The 27,315-nt window shown below is 37.0% G+C and overlaps 1 protein-coding gene across 2 annotated transcripts; it reads right to left on the bottom strand.

The window, feature by feature from the left end:
* Positions 1-5,505: 5,505 nt before the first annotated feature.
* Positions 5,506-27,039, bottom strand: COCH (cochlin). Of its 2 annotated transcripts, XM_026664527.2 has the most exons (12): positions 26,608-27,039; positions 26,482-26,514; positions 26,240-26,284; positions 22,080-22,236; positions 19,726-19,859; positions 18,569-18,631; positions 17,616-17,660; positions 17,384-17,531; positions 11,723-11,826; positions 10,319-10,545; positions 8,471-8,987; positions 5,506-6,074 (listed from the first exon to the last, which is right to left on the bottom strand). In XM_026664527.2, the coding sequence occupies exons 2-12, from the start codon at positions 26,504-26,506 to the stop codon at positions 5,899-5,901; spliced, it is 1,641 nt and encodes a 546-aa protein (XP_026520312.1). In that variant the 5' UTR covers positions 26,507-26,514; positions 26,608-27,039; the 3' UTR covers positions 5,506-5,898. The 2 variants fall into 2 exon arrangements, with proteins under 2 accessions (XP_026520312.1, XP_087807907.1); XM_087951781.1 differs by lacking the exons at positions 26,482-26,514; positions 26,608-27,039 and having other exon boundaries at positions 26,240-26,442.
* Positions 27,040-27,315: the final 276 nt, after the last annotated feature.

Raw genomic sequence — 27,315 nt, 5'->3', positions numbered from 1 at the left:
GATGTAGGTTTGCTAATTAATATCAAATGAGATATGTGAGTGGTTCTTTCTCATTCCCTGCATCTCTTGGGCCAAAGAACTGTTAATTTCTAGTCTAACAGTTAATAGAATTGACAGAGTTAAAATAAATGTTTAAGAATGGCATTTTGAATGGATTTGTATACTGCAGGTAATAAGAATGACTTTCAAGTAGTATGGCAATGCATTGAATTTGTAGCCTCAGTCCCATCTCAAGTTTTTTCAGTTAAAGAGAAAAAAAACCACCAGTCAAAACTATTGTTTGGCTAAAATTTATTCTTGACTGGCAAGAGAAAGTTACAGAAATAAAATTACGTGGTATAAATTACCATATTAAAAGGCTAAAACTTTACCATGATGTACAGTTTTAAAAATAGCAGGATTCAGATAAAAAGTGTGCTGTGTAAAGAGAAACAACTTTTTGGAGACGAAGCAGAGTTTAAAACTTTAGTAATGAATTAATGTGCAATAGAATAATTCAAACTGAAAATTCTGGAAGATATGCCACAGATGTCACAAAAAATATTCAGAACAAAGCAACTTATTTACATTTCATAGAAATAATTCATAATTTTTAAACATTTCTTATAACAGAAAAATCAATTTATAGCACTTTTTATGGAAAATATATTTGAAGCTAGAATAGAAGCTGAAAATTGAACCTCTTATTGTGTGGATTTTTATTTCTATTCAATTCAGAAACCCAGACTTTTCCAACTTTTAAGATCTGTACTATTGGAGCCTGTTGAATATTTTGCTGATGTACAACCCCAAAACATAATCTGTGTGCAGTTTGGGGGTGGTGGTGTCTTTCTTGACTCACAACTCCTGTTCAAAAATCAGGTGGCAGTTGTACTGATTACATCCCTTCCTAGACCAGGAGGCACTGTTCAAGGTCACTCATTTATCAGATACCTTCCGACTGGATTACTGCAATGTGCTCACCATGGGACTCCCCTTTGGACCATCTGGAAACTAAAGCTGATCCAAGATACAGCAGCACAGGGAATTATGAATGCATCTCAGTAGACCCCTGTTACATCTCTGCTCCGTGAGTTGCACTAGCTCCCGGTATACATCCAGGTGGAATTCAAAGTGCTGGTGGTCACTTTATGATATTGGGTCATTATTATTATTATTATTATTTTGGTGAAACTGCCTCTCCCTATCCAGGATAAGTATATTCCAATATCTTCAATTGCTGAATGTCATGTTACAGATAAACGGAAGGAAACCAAGCATGCCGCTCTCTTATTTGGCACTAAATTAAAAAAAAAAAAAAACCTCTCCCAATTTATCCCTGGGTTCAGGTTTTGATGAAAAGGTTGCAAAGACATTTTGCATTTGGGGGGCGGGGGTATTTGAAGCACAAAAAAAAAAGTGGTTTTTTTAATCCAGAGCTACAAATATTCTCTTCTATTAACAAGGTAGCCCATTTTCCTCAAAATTTTTTGAAAAGTATTAAATATTACAAAAACTGTCAGTACTACTCCTACTTGGTCCTTTAGGCAAGAAAGACCTCCTAACCATAATCATGGTTAATCATACTTCCATTTGCAAGTATTTGTATTTTGTTATTTTCTTGGATGTTTCTCTTCTGCTGTCTCCAGGTACTGCAATATCCACTATTTTTGTCTTTCGTACTGATAATAATTAAGCCTAGGGTATTATGTGGCAGGTGCTTGTCTGTTTGAATTCTATAGCTGTAGCTTCTTCTTTGTCTATTTCACCAGTTCTTGGTTGGAAACAAATGGTATTGCAGATATTCTATTGTACCATTGCTGCTACTTTGTTATGCCATTGTTTGTAGTCAGTCTTGCAGCAGCTAACTAGAATTTAATTGTTAACTGTTTCCTCTGCCACTTTGCAGAGATGACATTTTACTGTTACTGTGTCCTCAATTTTGGTTTTTCCCACAAAGCCGTGGACGAGCGCTGGACCTCTCGTTTCCTATCAACACCGACCAAGAGCAGCCACAGAGAAAGCAAGTGAACCAGGCTCCCCCACCCATTCCCAATTCTTAAAGCTGCTCCAGAAGGATATCATGATCGATGATATCAAACGCCGCCAAGAGGCTGAGTATAGCAAGAATGGATGCACTACCCTCATGCCACTCCCATCTTGCCATGTCTCTTTTCTTTATTTGGTCTTTCTTGTAGGCCAGTTTGGTCTCTCCATTAGTAAGCTTTCATGGTATACTAACTTAAGTGCATCTTTACTGTCCTTCAGATGCCCCCCTTTTTTTCAACTCTGATGCACTTGCAACATTCCATTCCTACCTATTTTCCTTGATAAGTAGAGTCTGTCAGCATCATTGCATAGATGAAGGGCGTGATTGCTGGTGGGGAGGTCTTTTTGTTCCCTTTTTGGCTTGGTGATTGTCTCATTTGCATAGTATGTAGATATTGTTTATGTCTGTTGGTAGCTAATTTGTCCAACTTCCAGGCTTCTTTTGGACCTGGCTCAGTCTATAATGGTCAGTTTCCCCATTGAAACTATGATTAAGGCTGTCCGTATGTTGTGAAATTAAAAATTAATTAAATTAAATTTACTGCTAATGCGAATAGTTGCATTTGCCAGAACTTTGGAATAAACCGACTACCACATTTAAATAAACCAAAGGTGAGTTTGAAAAAGTGATAAATATGTTATGATTTTAGGATAAAATTAAGTTACCTTTTTCATGCTAATTGGCCATCCATTTTATTATGCTGGAACAGTAAAATGATGGAAAGCACATTTATTTGTTCTATAATCTTGTTTTGGTTGAATATTTATTACTGGTTTAGGAAAGAACATGGTTTAAAGAAATCAAAGTGATTTTGAATTATATTCATAATTACTTAACTATGAATATTTGGAATTTATCATTTGTACTTTTCTATAATGAAAAAATAGTACCAACCTGGATTCAGAATTGCTTCTATACTGATATAAGGTAAAGATGGATCAATATTATTCTATGGGATAAAGCTTTAATTCTGTATTTAAAGATCAAGCTCATTTTTATATGCATTAAATATTTTTGCTCTTGCTTTTGGATTTTTCTCCCTTTTTCTTTGTATGCTAAAACAATATTTTAAACAAATCTTAAAGAATGATGTTTCTTGAAACAGTGGCAGTAATCAAATGCATAATAGGATTTGGAAACACTAACCTTTAGATCAGAAATTAAAGAAAAAACTTCATGGTTTACTCATAACACAGTAATCTAATCTTATATGCATAATTTGTTTTCAATAATCAGCATTATTTGTACTGTGCTGTTTTATGTAGTAAATTTAAACATTGCAACATTTGATTATTGTGATCAAGATAAGCCACTCTAAGCCTCTGGCTAGGTTTTTTTAAACTTCATTTGTATTCTCTCCCCCTCCAATCGGCAAATATTTTTGGGTAGTAATCTGGGAGGTTTTCCTGACTGCTGGACTGTAATGGTTAATTTATACGTAGTTATTTAATATGATTGACAAATGTATACTTTGCTCTTTAAAACTTGGTTAAAATGGGGAAAGAGATACTTTTGTGGATATTTTTTTAAAATATTGTTTGAATAAAAACAAAACAATGAGTTGAATCACATTGTGCCATTCTGTACAGAGAAGAGCCACTGATCCCAAACCTTGCTGGTGGAAAAGGATTTCTGATCATTCTTTGTTTTTCTTTATCTTTTCCTTGATCAAAATAATCCATGTTGTGGAAGGAAGTACATTGGTATCAATAAGGCAAAATTTGAAAAAAAAAAAAAAAACCTTTTCCTCTCAGAAGATTCTGCAAGACTGTAAAAAGAAAACGAACTTGGATACAGCTTCATTCATTCATTCATTCAAGACAGAAGACTACCAGAAAATCCCAGAAGCATAGGTTACATTAAGAAAAGGAAAACATTCTGGAACACAAACCACTTCCCTATTATTGTCAAGGCAACTATATGGACATAATAATCAGGAATGGTACTTGATTCATAGAAATCCTTACCACCTGCACACCTTTTATAAATATTTATGTACTTCAAGTTGAAGTAAAGTAGTAATGGGTCAGGTTCTGCTAACTTTAAAATTAATTAGATGTCTTAATTAAATATATCTGATTTATATTGGTTGAATTCATTTTTATCTTGCCAGTTACATAAATACTGGGATAGGAAAAAATTGGAATAACTATAGTACCTCTGAGTTTGTGAATGAACTAGTACAATTTTATCATACCCCAATAATATAAATTGGACGATTGTAGACGATTGTATGTAATTCTTATACTTTTCATAGTGCTGAATTTTTTAAAGAAAGGAAAGTAATGTATTGTAATGTTTTATTGTTATGGTTCAGCCCTTAAATCAATAATTGCATTCCTCATTATTGATTTATACATTTAAAAGAAATAGCTAAAACATAAATAATGTGTATTTTACATGCCATTTTTTAAAGCTCTATGAGTAAAATTTTAGTAAACAGATCAATTAGGGTAACACAAAAGAAAAACAGGAATTTTTAAGTACAGTGGTATCTCAGAACATAACTGCTTTGAAACTTGTCAAATTTGGTACTTGAGGCATTTTGATGAGAAAAGTTTCTTCTGGCATTTTATTTTGACACATCATTTGTTTGGTACTGGACACAGGAGCTAAAGGTTATCTATATCAATTGCCTCCCTTTCCAGCTCATCAAAGGATCACACATCAGTAGCTCTTGCCCTTTGTACATGCCCTTGCAATCTTAGCTTAACTTCTGTGGTCATTTTGTGTATGCCCTTTTTTTCCTCATCAGTTTAGAAGTTTTTGTTTTATTTAATCTAAATATTAACTTTTAGGTTTTTTCTCATGAAAAGTAATGATATACAACCCTTTTTTATACATATTGCCTTAAAAATGTGCATTGTCCTTGGTTTGGGAACACATTTACATTGTTCCTTATGGGGAAATTGTGTTTGGTACTCATTTTTGATACTTGTCATGCCTCCCAAAACTAATTAATGAGTACCAAGGTACCACTGTATAAGATACTGGTAATTAAATTTTTTAAAGACTATTAGCCAGATAAATATTATCCCTTTGTATTTAACTGTTTTTAATTTTTTTCTTTGCAAGTCATACTAATTATACAGTTTTGTAATTGTAGGTTATCAGTTTCAGCAGAATGCTTATGTCATATAGTTTAAAATACTTGGATTTAAATTCAAACCATTACATTTAACTGAACTAAGTTAATTTCAAGCTCAAAACAGTTTTTATAAGTAAAATAATGTTTAAATAGTTTCAAAAATGTGCAAGTAATTCATAAAGACATTTCCAAGATAATTACAATCAAGGTGTCTTTTAAATCAAAATTTATATATAGCATTGGAATCTTTGAAACTAAAAAATTATAACTGAAAAGCAGTCTTTGGAACCATGTAATACTGTCTGGCTATACACATTTCTTAGCAAAGATATTACAATGTTTATTAACTGCATACTCAACAGAATATTACTTTTAATAATGGACATCATTCCAGAGCAAAAAGATTCATATTTAATAGAGTACATTGGATATTTCTACCTTAATTTGCAAGAGGTTTAGTGAGTAACACAGTGCCAGGAGCAGCTGCAGGTTTTTTTTTTTTTTGTACATAAAATGAATATTAGATAAGTTGGCTGCCTTTGAAAAGTTAACAGAAATATTAAAAATAGTATCAAATAGTACTTTTGGCCAGGTTCTCTATTCAGAAAAAATACACAAATTTTAATTGAAGTTTTGCCTAAAGACAGTGCAATAATAAGCCCTTTGTAAGCCAGTTCACCACCAAGTAACTTTGTGTGCTAGAATAACAGAACATCTTACACTCTAGAGATTTTAGCTTTGCAGATGTACTTAGAGTCAAACCCCTTCAGTGTTTTTGTCTTCACTGTTTGAAGCCCAAAAAATCTCTGCAAATAGCTCTTACAATATTAGGCACGATCTGCTCCAGTCCAGTAAATTCTTTTGTGAAGAAAGTATGTGTTTCCTTAGGTTCAGATGCCATATCTCTTAAATCCTCTAGTGGAGCCCAAGCAATGCCGACAGAGAATATGTTGATACCTTTAAAAATTATTGAGAAGAAAAGGAACATTGTTGAGAGTCTGCTTAAAGTTCATGTAGAAAAAGATTTGACATGCTTAATATCTATACCAACAGAACATGGCATTGTCTGAGATAAAGAGCTAATGAATAGAGTACTAGACTTCTGGCTGTTTGCTAAGGGATTGTGCTATTTGAATTCCAGAGGATAATGAATAGTAGATTCTAGCAAGAAGATTGCAGAATTTTGCTAAAATAGGAGAAAAAACACTTTATTGTTTTCATCAGTCCAAATCATGAGTTTTTCCAACTGCTATAATACAAATGATCCATCCCCATCAACCCTACTTAACACTTTTATCTTAATTATTGCCATTTTTGTTTCAATTTTTCTAAAGTTTTCTTTTAGGATTCTTTAACGACAAAACTCTTGTTTTTCTGCATTATTTGCTTTACATTTGGGAAGGAGTTAATTTGGAATTTGCACATTGCATCTTTAACTACTGTCCAGTTTAAGAAAATCCAGTCTGGAATGAGATAAGCATCTTGCAAGATATTCACTTCAAAGTACAGATTTCTGCACCTCCCACTTTAAGACAATTCCTCTACTGGCGTGTCCTTCCAACTTTCTGTTCCAGTCTTTCTGGACACAAACAAGAAAACATGTCCAGAAATAACTTTCACAGTGAATGGAGTGAGAATAAGGGTAACGTTATCTATTTCTACCTACTAATTTTACTGGCTACTAGCCCACCTGGCAATGGAGCAACAGGATACACTCGCACTTTATCATAAAGTGTTTCAGATGCGTTTATATCATCAGGAATTACTGCGGATAAGTGAACTGTGGGAAAGCAGGAGTACTATAGAGAAAATCTGAAATCAAACTACTTATACAACCACTTTCCCCATGTCTACCATGTAATTGAACTACATGCAAGATTCCTGAAGAATTTCATTAACATGATAAACACCAATTTTTCTATATGTGTAGGGGTGTGTGTGTGTATGTATGTATGTGTGGATCTTTGGTTATTCGGGTTGTGTGCTTCTCAGAGCCGAAGACACAAGCCTGAAGATAATGAATGAGACTTCATCGAAACGTTGCCTATATACTTCCAATTTTACACGGGAGAAAACCCAAATAACCAAAGATCCACATACAAATACCCACGAGAACCTCAGAAAACAAATTATATATACATATATATATATATATATATATTTTACTTAAGTCTTACACGGTACACATAATACATTATATATATATGTTTTCTAAGTTTTGCTTAATCGGCTGTTCGTTTTTCCCACGTCATTGTAGTTCTTTTAAAGTTGTAGCAACGTTTCAGCAGAATCTCATCTGCCATCATCAGGCTTCTGTACAACACTTTGAAAGAACAACTACAATGACGATGATGGCAAATGACCTGCTAAGCGCTAACACATATATATATACATATATATACATATACACATATACACATACACATACATATACATTATATATATATGTTTTCTTAAGTTTGTGTGTGTGGTACTGTGTGTGTGTGTGTGTGTGTATTATATATATATTATATATATATATATTATATATTGTATATTTATATTGTAGCACGCCAGCAGAATTATATTATCATATATTCTGTATGAACACTATATGTGATGAACACTATACAGAAGCCTGATGATGGCATATGAAATATATATAATTATATATATATTATATATATTAATACTATTATAAAAAGAACAACTACAACATGACGTGGAAAAAACTAAAACATAACAAGCTGAAGGCTATATATATGTGTGTGTGTGTGTGTGTGTATATATATATATATATATATATATGTTTTCTGAGGTTCTCGTGGTATTTGTATGTGGATCTTTGGTTATTGGGTTTTCTCCCAGTAAGATTCAGTATCTAGGCAGCGTTTGGCGAGGTCCCACTCGCCATCTTCAGGCTGGTGCTTTCGGCTAGTGCCAATGCAAGCACTAAGCCAAAGCACCAGCCTGAAGATGGCGAGTGGGACCTCGCCAAACATTGCCTAGATACTTTGAATCTTACGCGGAGAAAACCCGAATAACAAAGATCCATATATATATATATATATATATATATATATATATATATATATATATATATATATATATATATATATATATATATATATATATATATATATAAACACACACACACACACACACACACAGATTATTTACTCTTCCCAATATGACCTATTTGTCATTTTAAAGTATTGTTTTCTCTGTTTTAATTCTGATGTACAGCCCAGAATCACTGGTGAGTGGGTGGTCCGAGAAGTGTAAATTATTAAAAAAAACAAGCAAAGTATGCCTCAGATCTGAAGTATGGTATGTTGAATCATTATTTCTTTGACGGAGACAATAAATATTACCTGCTTTATGAGCAGTAGTTGCAGGCCCTCGGATGTCATCGTAAGACTGGCCATCAGTCAAAAGTACCAGAAAATTTTTGTTGGCTCCATCTTTCACAGGTGCAAACACGTTTTTGGTTACATAGGTAATAGCTTCTCCTGTAGCAGTACCACCACTCATATAGCGGATTGCTTGAACACCTGAAAGAACCTTTTCCTTTGTTTTGTAGTCTGTAAAGCTGAATTCTATGCGCTGAGAATAAGTGAACTGAATAACTGCAATTTTGGCACCGATATCTGTGATGTCAAATGATTTGACAACATTACTAATAAATCTAAGCATGAGGTTGAAATTGTTGTCACCAATACTGCTAGAGCCATCGATGAGGAATGCTATGTTGACGGAATTATAGCAAGTCTTGCTGCATAACATTTGTTCATGTGCACAGAGTTTTTGAACAAGAGGTTTCACATGTTTTGTGGTACCAAACCAAGTAGGAATGTTATAGGAAAAGAATCCATTATTTTGACAGACTGCCTGTTTTTAAAAACAAAATAAAAGGCATGAGTTTTAGCACATGTGCAAAATGGATTTTTGTGTAATACTAAAACCAGTGGTTCAGTGGCTAAGAAGCTGAGCTTTTCGAACAGAAAGATTGGCAGTTCGGCAGTTCGAATCACTAATGCCACATAACGGAGTTAGCTCCCATTATTTGTCCCAGCATCTGCCAACCTAGCAGTTCGAAAGCACATAAAAATGCAAGTAGAAAAATAGGGACCACCTTTGATGGGAAGGTAACAGCATTCCGTGTGCCTTTGGCATTTAGTCATGCCAGCCACATGACCATGGAGACGTCTTCAGACAGTGATGGCTCTTCGGCTTTGGAAACAGAGAGGAGCACCACCCCCTAGAGTCGGGAATGACTAGCACATATGTAGGTGGGGAACCTTTACCAAGGCTTGCTTGTGATGCATGGTACTCATCCTGTGTTTAGGAAGCCTTCTAAGAGCCAGCTGTTCCATAGCCTTTTGGGGATTGGTGTGCTGTTTAATGCTCTCCCATCCATCCCCACCGTTTCTCATTTACTCATTTTGCTTTAATTTGGCAATATGTAGTTGGCATTATCATGTTGGTTTATTCTTGTTGATTTATTAAGGGTCTGTCTACAGGGGAGGTATAAAAAAGTCTTAGCTTAGAATTTCATAGATATTTTAAGTATGTTTATGAAGTTCAGTTTGGGTAAGTTATAACCTGTGTCTAGCATCTCCAGAGCATAATGTTGAAATTCATCAGTAAAATTAATGAAAGAGAAAAGCAGCCTAGAAGTAAGAAGAATTTCCTAACAGTTAGAACAATTAATCAGTGGAACAACTTGCTTCCACAAGTTGTGAATGCTCCAACACTGGAAGTTTTCAAGAAGTGATTGGACAACCATTCATCTGAAATGATATGGGGTTTCTTGCCTAAGCAGGGGATTGAATTTGAAGACCTTCAAGGTCCCTTCCTACTCAGTTTTTCTAAAAATAAAAATCTAAATTTCCAAAATAACTACATTTCAATGGAATTGATTTAGGCCATTTTTTCAGCTTCTGTAAAGCCAGGGGTGGAGGTAGTCCAATTCCAATTTTAATCCCAGTTTTAAAAAAAACCCAAACCCTGGAAAAATTGAATGAAAAAAAAATGACTTCATGCTTTCTAGTGACATCAAATACCACATTACCCTCTGCAGCAATCTATACAGCTAGGAAGGTGACTTGTTGCTGATGTTGTCCACTTATGCATTAAGATATTACACTATTTAATCAGAACTAAAATGGCTATTCTGACTGTATATTAATGCAAACATAGTAAGAGATTTTTCTTCTTACCTTTTCAATAAAATTTAGTTCTTCAACCATCCCCAGTTCTTCAGATGTAGGCTTTGCAATTGATACAAAGAATACATTAACACCAAATTCTCTAGCCAATATACCAGCTTCCTCCAAATTATCTGATGGCCAGCCATCTAAGAAAACTACAATGATTTTAGGGATGCCTTTGCGTACCCCTTTTTCGATAGAAAAAAATCTTTGTGCTGAGTGTTTCAAAGCTCTTCCTGATAGGGAGGGGGAAAAAAGAATGAAATTATTCTCAGTACAATAAAATTCAGGATATGTGTTTAATATCTGTTTAATATCTAAAAAGAAAGATCTTATTTAAGGAATTACCATGAAAATAAATGATAGAATTATTTGTAATTTTTTTGTATAACAAGTAGACCTATTTACATTTTATGGTGGTGCAAATTACATAAAATTATTTTCATTATTTAGAATATTAATAGGATTTGACAGTCATTCCAGTGCCAAGTTTCACATGTGACAACAACTCATATGAAATGAAATTTTCATTCACACATGATAAATTAATTCCTCCAACTAAGGAAAGTTTTCCACCAAAAAAAATGGAGAAAAATAACTATCCATTCCCCCCTCCCATTACTACTGTTCACTCTCAAATTCTGTTTAGCTGAGTTGGGGAACAGATTTGGACTTGGGTATGCAAGAACCAAGAGAGAAGGGGAAAGACCCATTCATTATATGAATATCTCCATACATGCAATGCTAGGTTTAATCCATACTAATCCATACATCTGTGCCCCATTGGGTCACTGTTTCAGAGACAATTCCTTACCTAAATAGAGAAACAGAATGACCATAGGCAAGCAAAAAAAAAATAATCAGCAGGAATGGAGCCACTTCCAACTTTCTGTCAGATTCCATATTGAATTTTTTTGTGGGAAACTGGCAGTGAACATTAGAAACCTTCCTTCTCTCTGTTCCTCTTTCTCTCCTTCTTTCCTCCTTCCCTCCCTCCCTTCCTTTCTTTGCCTTTCTCCCTTCCTAGCTTTTAATATATTGGAAAAATTCTATAAATGTAGGAAAATGTTTACCGATGTATCTGCCTTGAAAGTAACCCATGTTAAATTGTATGGCACAATCAAAAATCAGAAGCTTACCACGGGAAATGTTTTATGACATTTTGTATAGTGTCATAAAATGTTTTATGGTATTTTTTTTTGTCATAAAACACTATGAAATTTGCCAAATTTTAATTCCACAGGAGTCACACATGTGAAAGTTTGAATGCAGTCTTCAAGTTAGCCCGTTTATGGTACCAAAAGGTTTGCCCTATGATACATTGTTTCACCCAGTTAAAAGTTAGAAATAGAATAATTCTAATAGTATATTATAAAATATTTGTTATATTTGACATGCATGGACAAGAATTACCTGTATTGGAATTGCCTCCTTGGAAAGCTATTTCTTTTATTGCAAATAAAACATCTTTTGAAGCAGTGTAGTTGTTCAGATAAAATTCAGTTTTGGGATAATCACTGGGAAAAGAACACACGAACAAAGATGTGTGGCATGCAACAATTTGATGTGAATACAATTCTCATTCACTTTTTATATAGAAACAACTTGATTCCACATTTGCTGCTGTTGTTCAATCATTAAGTTGTGCCCAGCTCTTTGCGAGACCATGGACCATAGCAGGGCCATGTCCTCCACCCCTCATCCTCTGTTGTTTCCCAGAGATTGCCCAAATTCGTGTTCATTGCTTGATGACACTATATAACCATCTTGTCATCTGCCGTCTCCTTTTGCCTTCCATCTTTTCCAACATCAGGGTCTTTTCCAATGAGTCCTCTCTTCTCATTTAGTGGCTGAAGTATTTGCACTTCAGCCACTAAATGAGTGCTTCAGTATCCTTCCAAAGAACAGTCAGGGTTGTTTTCTGGATCAATTTATATTAATTAAAAGGTAATTACCATTGAGTTCATTTATAGACTTGCAAGTGCAGAATCATTTGTGAAACCTTGTTCTAAGGATCTGGAGCCTAATTGTAATCAGCCAAGAAATACCTGACTGGCCATCTTGAGAAACTACATGATAGATTAAGATGGGCCTTGGTTTGCTCTAGGAGACTGACTGACTGGCTGGCTGGCTGGCTGGCTGACTAAGCAAAACAGTCACTAGGGAAAATTGCAACTGTGATTATGATCTTACTCCAGCTTTCCTTTATCTTACGAACTTTCAAAGGTTGTAAATGAGAGAACCAGTTATGAGGTTATTTTCTCATCGCTAAGTGCAAGCAGTCATTAAACAAGGACCTCCTGACTTACAATGTATTTTTTAAAAATTTTTAGATCTTTTGTGAGAATTTTTAATCCAAGATTACAGGTCTGGGGAGTTGCATGCCACCTAGTCATGGCTAATTAGAATGGCCAATGAATTCTTTAACAAAGTTAATATATTGTAAGCATTATGTGGATTTACTAAACAAGTTGATTGCAATCAGTTTTGTTTGCAAGCCACTTTCTGGGAGCAAGGTGGTAGGCTGTATAAATACTGTAGTCCCTTCATCTTCCACCAGGACTCCAACTATATCTCCAGATTTATTGGTAGCTCTTCAGTTCTTTGACAGATTCACTAAAACTGGCACACCCATAGAGAACCCATCTTCAGCAAAGGAGGAAATAAATTATTGTCAGGATCCTTAGTGTTCTCTGAGCTTACAGTTTCATTACCAGGACCCTGTGATGTTGCCTAGTTGGATAATGAAACATTTGCAAGAAAATAATCAAGCTCAGAGAGCACTAAAGACCCCAGTTCAACCCTGAGTTACAATTATTCTCTTCTATTGGAAACCATCTTCATACCCACCAGGTAGACCAGAGCAGAGAATCATCTCCAAAGGAAGATAAGACCTATACTTTTTGCCAGCAATAACAGCATCTTGCAAAACTGATTGTGCTTTACCTCTCTTCCTTCTTATAGTTTAGTCAATCAGAGAGGCAAACATCTGAGCTGCTTCTGAAAATTATATTGTCTCCCAGAACTTATAAAAAAATAGGTTTAGGTCCTTTTTGCCTAAGTAACTTTTTTTTTTTTTTTTGCATATTTCTGTCAGGATTATCTCCCTGACTTTCTGTCCCATCTCTCCTGTCAGTCAGGAGTGTTCACTCCTCTCTGCACAAAATAGTTCCAGGTGAGAGTAACAGAACAAACACCCTTCTTCTTTTTTCTTTGCAGCAACAAATTCTGTAATACAGATATACAAATGTACCTTTGTAAGAGAGTACAAAGTAAGAGAGAGAGAGGGAGGGAGGGAGGGGAAGGGAGGGAGAGGGAGTGGGAGATGTAAAAATAATAAAAAGTCATGGGTTGGGTTGTAAAGTAGCAAGTGTCAAGAAAGAGTTAACTGAGCTATAATTAGGGAGTAATAAGAACAGAGAGGTGAAGAGTAAAGATTGTTAAACACAGAAACTTTCGAGGATAGAAAAACAGAAATCTACTGTAGGAAATTAATTGGGGATAAGAAAGGAAAAGAGCTAATGTTTAAAAGCGTGGAAGAAAAAAGCCTGATCTCTCCCCTATCATAATTTGTTATAAACATACTTCAACACCCTGCCATTCCTAAAATTGCCAAGAAAAATGCATGGATGTAGTCAACACAAGAATGTATTTTTCTTTTTAAAATATTTTTAGTTACCCCAGAGCAAAGTTATGTATTAAAAAGTACTTGGTTCATTTCAATAATTTTTTGCCAAACACCTGTTGAGCCTATTTTTCAGATTTTCGCCACCATAATATTGCAAATGGACCATAATCATTGGATAGGTGTCAAGCAAAAACACATCTAATTTAAGAAGTGCTATTTTCAATTTAGTTCCTGCCCTGCCTAATCACTTGTCTGTGTTTTTCCACTATTAACTGCCTTAAAATATGAAACTTTCCTTGGCTCTCTATATATTTTTTTAAATTGTTTATTTTGAAGCCTAAATTCTATTAATTCCCTTGGATGAGACATTAGTGGTCTTAGTACAGTCAACAAATATAATTGCAGTAATTCTTTTGTGCCTGAAAGTTTTATGGGCTAACTCATCAACTTGGTAACAAGCAGCTAAACTCTTCCAGATGTTTTGGGCATTTTATTCTATGTGTATTTTAAAATCTGCTTATTTTTATTTTGTTCCTAAAGTAACCCCCATTGTTTAGGTAATAGATAGTGAGGACAGTAGACTTTATTATTTGGGAACAGTTGCAAGGAAATATCCTACACTTTTGACTATCACAGCCATTGCAAGTTTTACAGGAAAGGAGTATAAATTATAGGATTCCTTATGTTCTCTAACCCTTAAAACAATTGTCAAGAAAATTATCACCCTAGACCAGGGTGGGCAAACTACGGCCCGCTGGCCACATCCGGCCCGTTGGTCTTTTTATGTGGCCCGCCAAGATTGGTCCGTATGTAACCGCGGCCACTTTTTGGCTGCTTTCAGACGCGTTGAGAGGAGGTGGTTGAGGCGGAGGGCGGGTGGTGGAGAGCAAGTAGGGCGGCTGGCGGGCTTTTCAGGCGGAGCAGGAAACGGGGGCAGGAGCCCGGCGGAGCGAAGAGAACTGAAACCTGTTGAGGTCTCGTCACAGTCCCTTCGCGGGAGAGAATCTGCCGAGCCGAGAGGAGCGCGGGATGCTGCCGGCTCGCCTCCCTGCCCCTCCGTCGTGACTGCGGGAGAAGGAGCCCTGAGCGTTGCTCTCGCGGCCACCACCGACAGCCCAGCTTCATTTCGCCTGAGCCGCGCTTGATTTGGAAGGGGCGTGGGAGGCAGCACCAAAGGAGCACTCTGGGGTTCGGCCAACCACCCGCTGAGCGCCTCCGGGCTCCCCACCGTGGCGGGCAGACTTTGGGGCTGCACTCTGGAACCCAGAGCCACGGGACGGCGAAGCCGAGAGGCAGGAGGAGGCGCGTTGGAGCTGCAGCAGCCGGTTCAGTTCTCTCGGTCCCAGGGAATCCCCTCCGCCGAGGCGCCTGAGCCCCGAGCACCGCCGGCATCGAGGAGCACGAGAAGCACAACGGGGCCACGGGAAGAGCTGCGCCCAAGGAGCAACTGGTGGCCGGAGCGCCGGGACTGGCAGTGGTGGCGAGGGCCCGACCTGCACAGGGGGCTGGGGCGGTTTCTCCTGCGCCCGGCTTCGGAGCGGCCCACCGTGTGATCTTGGGCATCTGGCTCGCTGCGCCCTAGGCGCGCCTTTCCCTCGCCTCTCGGCCAGCAGCAGCAGCTCTGCCGCCGCCTCCTTCCTCCCCTAACGCCCGCTGTTGTGATGCATATTCCCATAGACCCGAGCACCAGCAGGCGCTCACACCTCCCTCCATGGCCTTCCCTGCGGTAAGATGGGAGAGAACAGCGGCGCCCTCAGCGCGCCGGTCCCGGGACCTCGCAGCCAGACCGAGGTGTGTTCGGTGGTGGACGTCCCTGGCCGATCATCCGGGAGAACTGGTGAGGCCCGACAGCCCCAACTTCTTGTGCTTGGTGCTGCTTTCCCACTGAGATGCAATAAGACCCTCCCCGTGGCCTTCAAGGTAAGCCGGGAGGAGGCTGGCGGAGCGGGCAGGTCCTGGGAGAGGCGCGCAGATGTTTCCTGCCGAGCGGGCTTCCCAAGCGCCCGGGAGGACTCGTGGTTTAATGGCAAAGCGGCGGCGGAATGGGCGCTGGGTGGGTGGGGGAAAGGCAGCGAAAGCCTCCCCACACACACACCTCGGCAAGCGGTTTGCAGGGTTAGCCAGCAGTTTCTCGCAAGAGACTGAAGGCGGTCTGCTCCCCCAATTAGACATTGGTTCAAGAGGAAGGGTCAGCCCTGCTACTAATTGGTGGTTCACAGTTTATCCGTGGGCACCGGAGGAGTTATGTTTTGGGGGTGGGCATTTATTTATTTTTTATCTTATAAGTGGCCAACTTTTGTAAGCTGAGGGGTACATTCATACACACATACACACACACACACACACAGTCGCTTATTCGTAGGGGAAGAATCTGTCTATCTATCTATCTATGTTGTGCAAATTTAACTATGACGCCAAACTTGAGTTTTGGAGGATGTCTCGGGAAAAAATTGTTATTTTTCCTACCCCGAGTACGGCAGGCGTCTCTCCGCTTAAAAACAAAACTCTTTCCTCCCCTCGCTTTGAAAAGGGGAACTGTTAACAAATGCAGTTTTTATATGCATCGTATCTTGTGCTGACCCGCCCGTCCGTCAAATTTTAAAAGTCAATGCGGCCCCCGAGCCAAAAAGTTTGCCCACCCCTGCCCTAGACAGTCACAGACCAGAAACAGGAATATGAATAAAAATCTCCCACTGATCTGAAATATATTTTTAGCCTGCTTGTTAATGGCAACAAAGACACTTGCACACCAATGATCCCAAATTCATACCCAAATAAAAAAATAATGCTATTGTAAGAAGCACTTTTAAGTTAAAGAGAACTGCTCTGCGGTATTGAATTCCATTTGAAAATACTATACCAAATAAGAATACTTATGTTTTGTTATTTTAACCTAAAATTCTTTCAGTATCATATACCCAAGGCTAAAACTTAGGATCAGCAGGGCACTGAAGTAGCTACATTCCAACTCCTCATTATGAAGTTCAAGGGACAAGGATTTGATTAAAGCAGCTTTCACAAACCTGAAGGAATGAGCAGCAAGCTTGAAATGCTAAACAGAAACACTCTACTACAATGTTTTGTTGAATGTAGTTCCAACAGCTGTGTGCTAGATATGGTTACTGAACTATAAAATACCCAGAGTTTTCTTCACTTTGCAACAATAGCAATATCTATTTTGTGGCATTTGAAGTTATGGATAGTTGAATTTTTAAGCATTTAAGAGTTCTGAGTTAAGGAAAAATGGGATATATAGGAAACATAGGCAACGTCAAAGCAAAGTCAAGGAAAGCTTCTACCAGAAACCCTTTAATTTGGATTTCTCCATTAGGCATAGAGTTAGTCCAAATAGTCAGTTGAAACTCTAAGATTCTAAGCAAAGTATAATGCTAGAAATCATAGCACTTAAGAAGGAGAATGTTCCAAATAGAACATATTTCTCATACCTGGCTTGTACTACTCCCACATGTGGGCCTTCAGTTCCGATTCCTAGCGTCATTGCCACCTTCCCAATAAAGTTTTTCTGCAAATTAAATCTACGCTGCCCAATATTGTAGCTTCCATCAATCAGGAAAGCAATATCAGCTTGACAATCTATGAACATGCAAAATAGTTTATTAACAAAATGATACAATAATTTTAGAGATTTATTTTATGTGGTATATGATAATAACTTACCTTTGTTTCCAGACTTTTTCACAACAGGTTTTTTAGATCGTTTCCCTCAAAAAAAGAAACAAACATAATTTAACTTTCTATATTTTGATATAGGCAATAAAGTGTCATCAACTAAACATGAAAATATTCTGCCCTCTTCTATGCATCCTTATAGAATAGAATAGAATTCCTTATTGGCCAAGTGTGATTGGACACACAAGGAATTTGTCTTTGGTGCATATGCTCTCAGTGTACATAAAAAAAAAACATTCATCAAGAATCATAAGATACAACACAGTGATAGTCATAGGATACTAAATAATCAATCAAATCAAACTAGGAAACTAAATAAAACAATATAAATCATAAAGATACAAGCAACAAGGTTATAGTCATAAGTGGGAGGAGATAGGTAATAGGAAGGATGAGAAGAAGAATAGTAATACAGTCTTAATAAATAGTTTGACAGTGGTGTAGGAATTACTGGTTTAGCAAGTGATGGCATTTGGGAAAAAACTGTCCTTGGGTCTACTTATTCTGGTGTGCAGTGCCCTATATAGCGTTGTTTTGAGGGTAGAAGTTGAAACAATTTATGTCCAGGATGTGAGGTGTCTGTAGCAGACCCCACACATCCTAGATTCTCTTGAATATGGGAAAATATGTATATGTATTGTTTATGATGAGTCTCAATCATCCAAGTCATGGATGTCTCAAAGGTGCTTTTGAAAAAGCAACTGGATTTTCCCCTTCTTTGAAAATGTTTTGTTTCTCATCTAAGAAACTTCTTCAGTTTCAAGAACTGAATCAAGAAAGTCCAGTTGCTTTTTCAAAAGTACCTTTCGGATTTTATATGTATTCTATCATCTTCATACTGTTAAATATACTTTACAAAAATGAAAGAATACATGTAAAATTGCTTATTTCCTGAGAAGCTTTTGGTGGAAAAAGACATATTCTTTATTGATTTTTTTTACCTGCAAATGGCCGTGCTGTTGAAATAGGATGCCCAGCTGCTTCAAGGGCTTCACCTTTAACATCTATTATCACATCGAAAAATAAAACAAATTTATTGCCCTGCTCTCAAAAGATGTAAAAGAGGTTGAGTTTGTGAATTATTCCAATTTTTCTTGGGAAAGTAAATTACAAGCAAGCTGAAATCTAAAGCTGTGCTAAATCTCAGAGAAGCATTTTCCTCTTTCTCTGCATCCTCTTCCTTCATCCTTCTATGAGTCTCTTGCTGATAGTATACTGTTATCAGAATCAACATAGTAGAAAAACTACAGTTAATTTTATTTATTGCACATCTTTATGATGCTGTGGTATTTCCCATATCTAAGTACCACTTCCCATAAGTACTTTCTTTCTATTTAATGTAACATAGTAAAATAATCAAAATACACATCTCATCATTCTTTGTACTACAATTAAATCTCTATAAAGGAATATAGTATTTTGTACAATAGTTTGTAAAAGTACTGTATCGCAAAGACTTCCCATCACAGAAGCTTATTTTTGACATGGGAAAGGAAAGGAAGGTTGGAGCCAGCATGGACTTCTCCCTTCTCTTGGATATTCTCTAACTAACATTCCAATAGAGTTGAAGGGTCTAATAATAGAGAAAGTAAAAAATGTACTTTAGCTTCTAATTTCTGCTTTGATCAAATATGAATTGGCTCTAAGCTATTGGGAGCCAAGCACACAACTTTAGGAAAGTTGAGTCCTAAAGAAAAATAAAAGATACATATACGGTTGAAATATATGATCTAAATTCAAGTTATAACTGAGAAGTTTCTGCAATCAAACATGTCTCTGTTTTTTACACTGTAAGAGTATATTTTATGTTATTTCCATGTCTAAAAATGTCATATAAGGACATTCATATTAATCAATAGCAAATTATGTTTGAACCTTTTTTGTTTGATAACAGGGCAATAAGAAAAAATATGACAATTATATTATATATATTTGAAATAAAGTTGTTCTTTTCTGAACATAGGTTCATCCCAAGCAGCCAAAAGGAAGATTTTGATTTATTTTTTTTAACAGCAAGAATGGTTCAGTTACAAAATCCATCATCTCAAGATGCTGGGTTAATTTCTAAAACTTTTGAGAAAATAAATCATCCACTTACTAGCTACTGAAAATGATGATCTTGACTTAGAGAAGAGTTGGGATTGGATTCCATTGGCATATATTGCAGAATAGTTCTCACGCCCTGGTAACATCTTCACTCTTACAGTCCCACCTGAACTGGTGATCACACCTCTGCAGCAAAATAAGATTTTCAAATGCAAGTACTGTACAAATAAAGTGCACACAACTACTACTCTTTGTAGTATGCTGCATTTGTTCATGCTAAAAGTAAGAACTGCTCCATCAACATGTCACAGACTGTGAAATAATTGCCCAGGTTCATAAGCATGCTTAATCGTAAAATAGAGATGGCTACATTGCAGTACTTAGTCTGCATGTTGTTCTTCCAGAACTTTTTTGTAACCTCTAGAGCAGGGGCATCAAACTCAAGGCCCATGGGCCAGATCCATCCTGCAGGGTGCTTAGATCTAGCCCACAGGGCCATCCTACAGTGAAGGATTGGCCCATGGTGCTTCTATGAAACGGAGCTCGGGAGGGCAGGGAACAGTCACCCTGAGTCTCTTCCTAATATGATGTCATTTCCAAGGACTCAAGAAATGCTTTCCTCTCTTAATCTCAGGGTCATGGGTTCGAGCCCCATGTTGGGTGTCAAAAAAAAATAAAATAAAATAAAATAAATGCTTTTCCCCTTTTAGTTTTTATAATATTCAGGTTCTCACTTTTTCCCTCATCTCCATGCCTCTCTATACATAGCATGTTATTCTGTCCTACAAAAACATACTATTTCTAATAGACTAACATTATTGCCCTTATGTATCTATAATTTCTCATATTCCTCTTATATCTAGAGATCAATCCAATGAGTTTCTCAATGGAGAATCACATTCAAGTAATGTAAAAATAGCTGGAACGTTTGTTCATTGAAAAGTTCATGAATGTAAAAGTTGGCTGCCCAGAATCCAATGATTCAATTATTGTTTTATATTTGTACTTTCTTTCTTCAAACCAATTTCTTCAAACTTTTGAAAAATGTATCAACCTTCCTTTTTTTAACTTTTTAGATCAGAAATTACATTACCTCATGCCTTCATATATGAGGTTTCACATGACTTTCACCTAATGAGCACATGATATGATGTAATATTTGTATCACTCTGATGTGAGAGATTCAAAAAAGAAGATGGACCGAGTTTATGATGGTAAATTTGGACTCGATATATCCCTTCTTGCAACACTTTTGAGCAACAGGTCCTGGATGTAGTGATATTGCCATAGGAGAAAATTAAACAAGGCTTTGCAGGGCATATTATGGCAATGTTTTCTACACTGACATGGATGCGGGAGGATGGAGAAAGTGACATGATGGGAGTGTCCTATCAAATTCTGTACAGTGGTATCCCCCAAGGCAGTGTTCTAGGACCAACTCTCTTCATACTCTACATAAATGACCTCTGTGATCATATTAAGAGCAACTGCGTTCTCTTTGCTGATGATGTAAAGCTATTCAACACCACATACAATATTGCTACCCTTCAAAAAGACCTCGACCAGGTATCAGAATGGTCAAATTGCAACTTCAAATCTCAACAAATAAATGCTCTGTCTTACATATTGGCAAAAATAATAATAATCAGAAAATAAAATACAGGCTGAATAGTCAAGACCTTGTTGATGATCCAAACTCTGTCAAGGATCTTGGAGTACTCATCTCTAATGATCTAAGTGCTAGAGCCCACTGTAACTACATAGCAAAAAAGGCATTAAGAGTTGTTAACCTAATCTTATGTAGCTTTTTCCCTGGTAATATTACACTACTAACTAGAGCATACAAAACATTTGCTAGACCAATACTCGAATACAGCTCATCACTCTGGAACCCACATTACGTATCTGATATTAACACAGTTGAGAAAGTCCAGAAATATTTCACAAGAAGAGTTGTCCACTCCTTTACTCGTTGCAGAATATCTTATGCCACCAGACTCGAAATTCTAGACTCAGAAAACCTAGAACTACGCCGCCTTCAGTCTGATCTTATAGTCTCTTGATTCAAAGAATTAAGCTACAGCTATACATAAAGGATTCTCATTTATTTCCTAGCCAGATACCAGTCCAAGATGTATTTTAATTCTTCCTAGTTTTTAATAATATAAAATAATTATTTTTATTTAATTATTTCCATTTTATGTATTCCATGATCTAATTTAATTTAATTTAAAATTTTATTTTATTTTATTTTATTTTTTTCCTATTTTAATTCTTCTAAGATCTATTTTAATTCTTCCTGTGCTTTCAGGTCATGCACAGTTACATGTTCCGTTCATTCTTAATTTCCTATCATTCCTACTATTCATTCATAATTTCTATTGCATGACTGATAATAAACCTTACCTGTGAATAGCAGCTCCACAGATACTTGATTCAGAGGCATACTCAATGTTTCCATAGACGTAGAACTGCCATATATGACAATTTGCTGGACAGATAACATCTGCTGGATCCTTTCTAAGATCATATCCTCTTGTAAAACATGTAATAACAGTGGGAGCTACAGAGTGAATAAAAAAAAAAATACATAAAACAAGTTTCATGTAAATATCAGCATAATATATACAAAACATCCACATATAATTATATTTTGCATTACTATCACTCCAAATGAATCCACTGCATGATAACAGCCTCTTCACTAAACGTTATCTGCCTTATAGTGATATGCTACTCCTGACCAGTCTCTTTTACTTCTTTTCCCTTTTATCTATTTTATAGTTTATGGTATATGCATTAAATTTTCTATAGTGTTTGATGAAAGGTTTATTGTAAAACCCATTGTATCTAACACCTCAAGCAATGACATTAGATTCATTGAAGCTTTAATTTAAAAAAATCTGATCTATCCTTCTGTAGAAATAATTTTAAATACTTTGGTGAAACTACAAGAACCAATGGGATTCTTCTGTAAATTGGACTGTTTATAGGTAATGGTATTTCTTTGGAAAAATATTAAACATATATGGTCCCAATCACTATAACTATAGTCTCCATCTTGGTATCCTTACTGTATGCTTCCAAGGTGCTAAACCGCTGGAACAGAGAAGAAAAAAATCTTATTCAAAAATTCTATTGTCTTTTACAGTACAATATTCATCTCGTGCAGGGGTACCCAACCCTGGCAACATTAATCCTGGAAAACTTCAACTCCCAGAATTCCCTAGCCAGCTGGCTGGGGAATTCTGGGAGTTGAAGTCCGCCAGACTTAAAGTTGCCAAGGTTGGAAACCCCTGATTCTTGTGGACTTTTGGTTTCATTGTCATAAGAAATTTAAATTATGATCTTTTTAAATTGAGCATGAATATTTATTCCTATGTGTTTTTAAAAGAAAAATAATTTATTTCATCTTTTAATGACTGTTGAATTTCCCTCCCTAAAAATGATCAGAAGATCAAATTACAATTCATGATTTATAGAATATTTGAAAAGCAATATAAAATTGGTTTCTAAAACACATTATATAATAGGATTTGGAGTTGTCCAGTCCCAAAACACAAAAGTTGAGTTTGAGATTAATTTGTGTATTTTATCTCATTGCATTAAAATAGACTGCCAGTTTGGTTAGTGGTTAAAGGCACCAGGCTAGAAACCTGTGAGCTTTAGTCCCACCTTAGGCATAAAATCAGCCTGGGTGACCTTGGGCCAGTCATTCTCTCAGCCCTAGGAAGTAGGCAATGACAAGCAACTTTAAAAGTCTTTCCTTGAAAACTACAAGAATCTTCACTGATTTGAAAGGGTGTGTGCGCACACACCCACTTCAAACACTTAATCAATTAATTCAGTTTTCAGAAAACATACTGACTTCTTTTTCCCAAGAATTTTCAGTCTTTGTGGCAGGCTTCTTGTTAGATATTCTTTTTAATTTGTCATCTGTTTGCAGCCTTCTAAAAATGAAATGGGTCAGTTAATTCTCAAGTACTCTCTGAAATTCCTTGTCTGGTACATCTTGCACCAGAGAAGCAGGCTCCCTAAAGAAGACAGCAGCTTCAAAGAAAACCTGTTCCTTTGTGTATGTTGGCAAATATCTATGTTGATGTCTCTGGTTGAAATTTCAGCATTAGTTGCATGAGATATTTTTAATTATTTTAAACTTTTGCTGTGGGGTTGATTAAAAGTATCGTGCACTGGTTATGCCTCTATTATTTTGGAGTATAGCTGTTGATTTTCTGTTTCTAATTAAAGAATTTCACTGTAATGGCTACACTTAGTAATGATACATTTAAACTGCAGTCCGGTTCCATACACTTCAGGAATCTGGTATTTGTTAGAAGAGTATGCTTCCCTCCTAGTTGTTAAAAATATTAAAGTTTTGAAATGCAGTAATGATGGAGGGGAGAAATATGACAATCCAAATTATGGTAACCAAGAGGAAATTTAGCACGTCTTTATCATAATTATACTATATGTTTTTAAAAGCTGTAAGGATCTATTTATGTTGCAATAAATTATAATTATTAATCACTATAATTATGAATGACTGGGAATATCAATTCGCTCTTCTGGATATTGAATAAAAAGTTGCAAAATATAGTGTTTTTAAAGACTGTTCTTCCACATAAATGCACCACTATTTTATTGTCTATGGAAGACATATGACTTCCATAGACAATAAAACATATGTAATGAATTTATGGGAGAATATGAAGACACTGATCAGGCTTCTAGCAATAAATCAGCTTTCTGGACCAATTTTGTGTGTGTGTGTGTGTGTGTGTGTGTGTATTGCAATAATTCACAAACCAATAGTATGAATGAATATAAAATCTTAAAAGAGGGTTCTATTGTAATTATCTGCATGTTATCTCTGATGTTTAAAAACCTATCTTTAAATACGAGACACTATAATTGATAAAGTTGGTTTCTTTTATAGTAACAACCAATTTTTTCATTAATGATACATAAAGCTTCTATTCTTCTGTCCAACTCAGAATTGTATGGAAAAACTCAGAATACTTTTCTTCACTTATAAAAGCAGAGTTTATTTCTCCTACAACATTCATCTTGAAGGGTAAAGGGAAAAAAGAAAGAAAAGAATTGACTTCCAACTTTTTTAAAGCACAGAATAAAACAATAGCAGTACAGTTTCAACTTTTTAATTTTTACATACTTAATACATACTAGCTATTTCTAGAACAACAAGTTTATTTAACCAGCAAAATCCAAAGCCAAAGTTTCATTTTTTTTTCATCTGAAGCCTAAAATCCAGAAGTGGTTTCCAAGTAGAAACCAAGTTAGATATACACTTTTCTTTGATTAGAGCAGTTAATTGGCCATCTCTGCTAGTTCCATCAGTTTTTCTAGTCATTCATCTATTGTGGGAATTAGAATATATTTCAATTTTTGTCTTACTGCTGTCAACATATATCATAGGAAGGTACCAGATTTTTTTCAAGTTCCTTGTCCAATAAGCCTAAAAGAAAAGTCTGACTAAGTTCATTTTAATTTGTATTTTATTCTTTGATAAATTTAATTAAATTATTAAAAACCCAGTCATCTTTAGCACCAAAACAAACCCCTTCGCAAAGACCTTCTCAGCCTGAATAGTCCTGAAGAAACTCAGCTCATCAGCTCTACACCAGAAAGAAAAGGAATAGCAAAAGAGTGACTTGAAAAACAATACAGAGGTAAAAAAATTCAAACATGGACCCCCAAATGCCCATTGTCTATCTGTATTATGAAAAAGAAGATTGAAATGAACTACTGATTTAGTAAGGTAATGTAATCCTAATAATGGTAATAATAGGTTGACATATGTGGAAGATATGTTTTGTTTTTCTGTATCACATTTTGAAGCTTAACTCCCCTTCACCCCAATTTCTATAATAATGAACCCATCAGCTTTTGTAATTTAATTTCACAAATATTCTAGCTGGAAAAATCATTTTTCAAAAGAAATTAGCATAAAGTTCTGTTCTACCTTAACTAGTTATGAAAGCATTTGCAAGCAGGTAAGATTCAGAATTCCCCAGTTGCCTTTGAAGTATTTTGTATCTCAAAAGTGTATCTTTAGATTTTAAGCTTTAGAACTTAGGAAAAGTTGAATGTGACTATTTTCTTCTACATCGATACTGGTTTTCAAAAACTCGCAACTGTACTATGTTCCTATCTAATTTTAATTTAACTTTATTTCTATAAAAGTGTAAAAACGACTTTCTTGACTGCTGTATCTTGGTTAAAGCAATAATAGAGTCACTTATTTGATATTTTATAATACATTGGGGAGTGGAGGAGAAATAATTCTACATTTCCTCCTATACAGCAATTTAACACTTAAAAACGGTTTCTTTACGTTGAAGAAAAAGGAAACAATATCCTGGCGCTAGAACGATGAAGATTAAATAGAAAACCATCTTCAGCTGCAGAAACTGAACACCGAAGAGATCCTGGAAATTTTAAGAATTAACAAACGTCAAAGAAAACGTTCTGAAGACGGAAAATAAAAGAACCTCCTTATAACGACGGAGGAAAGCCACAACCGACGAAGATGTTTCTGAACTCACCTGAACGTTCAACTCCCTTCGCCAATTCGGCCGCCAAGACGACACCTGCAATCAAAGGCGGGGAAGGAAGGGGCTTACACGAAGCCCTCGGAGACAAAAAGGCAGGCTTCGCCATTGCTCGGAAGGCAAGAGAGAGCTTGCCGTCGAGCCTCCCTCCCTCAGCTATTTCACTCCCGTGGAAGATGCGCGTTTGCTTGCCGCTCCCCAACGGGTCGCGAGGGGACAGAGCGCGGGATACTCACCTAGGAAGAGCAGGACGGGCGCCATGGAAGCACCTAAGAAGAGAGAAGGGGCGCCGTCAGAGTACGGGTAAACTCGGCGAGGCATTCTCTCGTCCTCCCCAGAGTGAAAAGAGGGGGACACAATACCTTTGGGCTGAGGGCTGGGCTCTCTTTTGGCTCCCGGTCGGCAAGGGCTCACACTCCCCAGAAGAGAATTGGGGAGACGTCCACCCTGCTGCAGAGCCGGGAGGTGGAAATATGGTTCTATGAAGCGTCAGGGAGAGAAGGTGCGAAGGCGCGGCGATGAAGAGAGAGAGAGAGAGAGAGAGAGATATGAAGCGATCGCAGGTGGCAGCTGGATGGAGCCGCGCGGGTGGTATTCGCCCGTCCCTGCGTGCGCTTTGCCTTTTAAATGCCACCCGGGCGCATGAGCAAAGCTGAGCAGGCTCTGGTCCGCCTGGGTGGGCTGAGAAGGCGGTTGTCCCAGAAGGGAGGCAGGGCGCCAAGGCACACTAGGGTGCGCCGGACTCAGGCCTTTGGCAGCTGCAGCCGCTGTTTCTGAGGAGTTCCCCAGAGCCAACAGGTGCATCGCAGCTCTCGCGCTCTTTAAACGCGCAGTTCCTGGCGCGGGGGGCTCGCCTGCCATTATTCAAAACCCGCGTTTTCTCCTTCCTGCCCCATTAAATAAGGGTGAGGACACCCTCCCCCTCCCCTCTGCTCGTGGACTGTGCGTTTATTTGCCGCACTTTTTGAGGACGATGGAGGCTTAAGGATGGGTGAGGCCCTCAGTCTCGGCCCTTCCGTAAATTTTCCCTCGTGAACTGGCGACGCGCTAAATGGACCCAGAGAACTGGT

This window comes from Notechis scutatus, chromosome 1 (genome assembly GCF_049901735.1).
Source record: "Notechis scutatus isolate UNSWTSFEM ecotype Mainland chromosome 1, rNotScu1.2, whole genome shotgun sequence".
Lineage (NCBI taxonomy): Eukaryota > Metazoa > Chordata > Lepidosauria > Squamata > Elapidae > Notechis > Notechis scutatus.
The sequence above is the reverse complement of the archived record's forward strand: the minus strand, read 5'-3'. Positions and strand labels throughout refer to the sequence as shown.

Coding starts and splice junctions, on each gene's coding strand:
- COCH (XM_087951781.1), bottom strand. CDS start 26,354: ATGGCGAAGCCTGCCTTTTTGTCTCCGAGGGCTTCGTGTAAGCCCCTT. Junction 22,237..26,239: donor GAAGGGAGTTGAACGTTCAG/GTGAGTTCAGAA, acceptor TTCACTCTGTAG/CTCCCACTGTTATTACATGT. Junction 17,661..18,568: donor AACAGCACGGCCATTTGCAG/GTAAAAAAAATC, acceptor TCTTTTTTTGAG/GGAAACGATCTAAAAAACCT.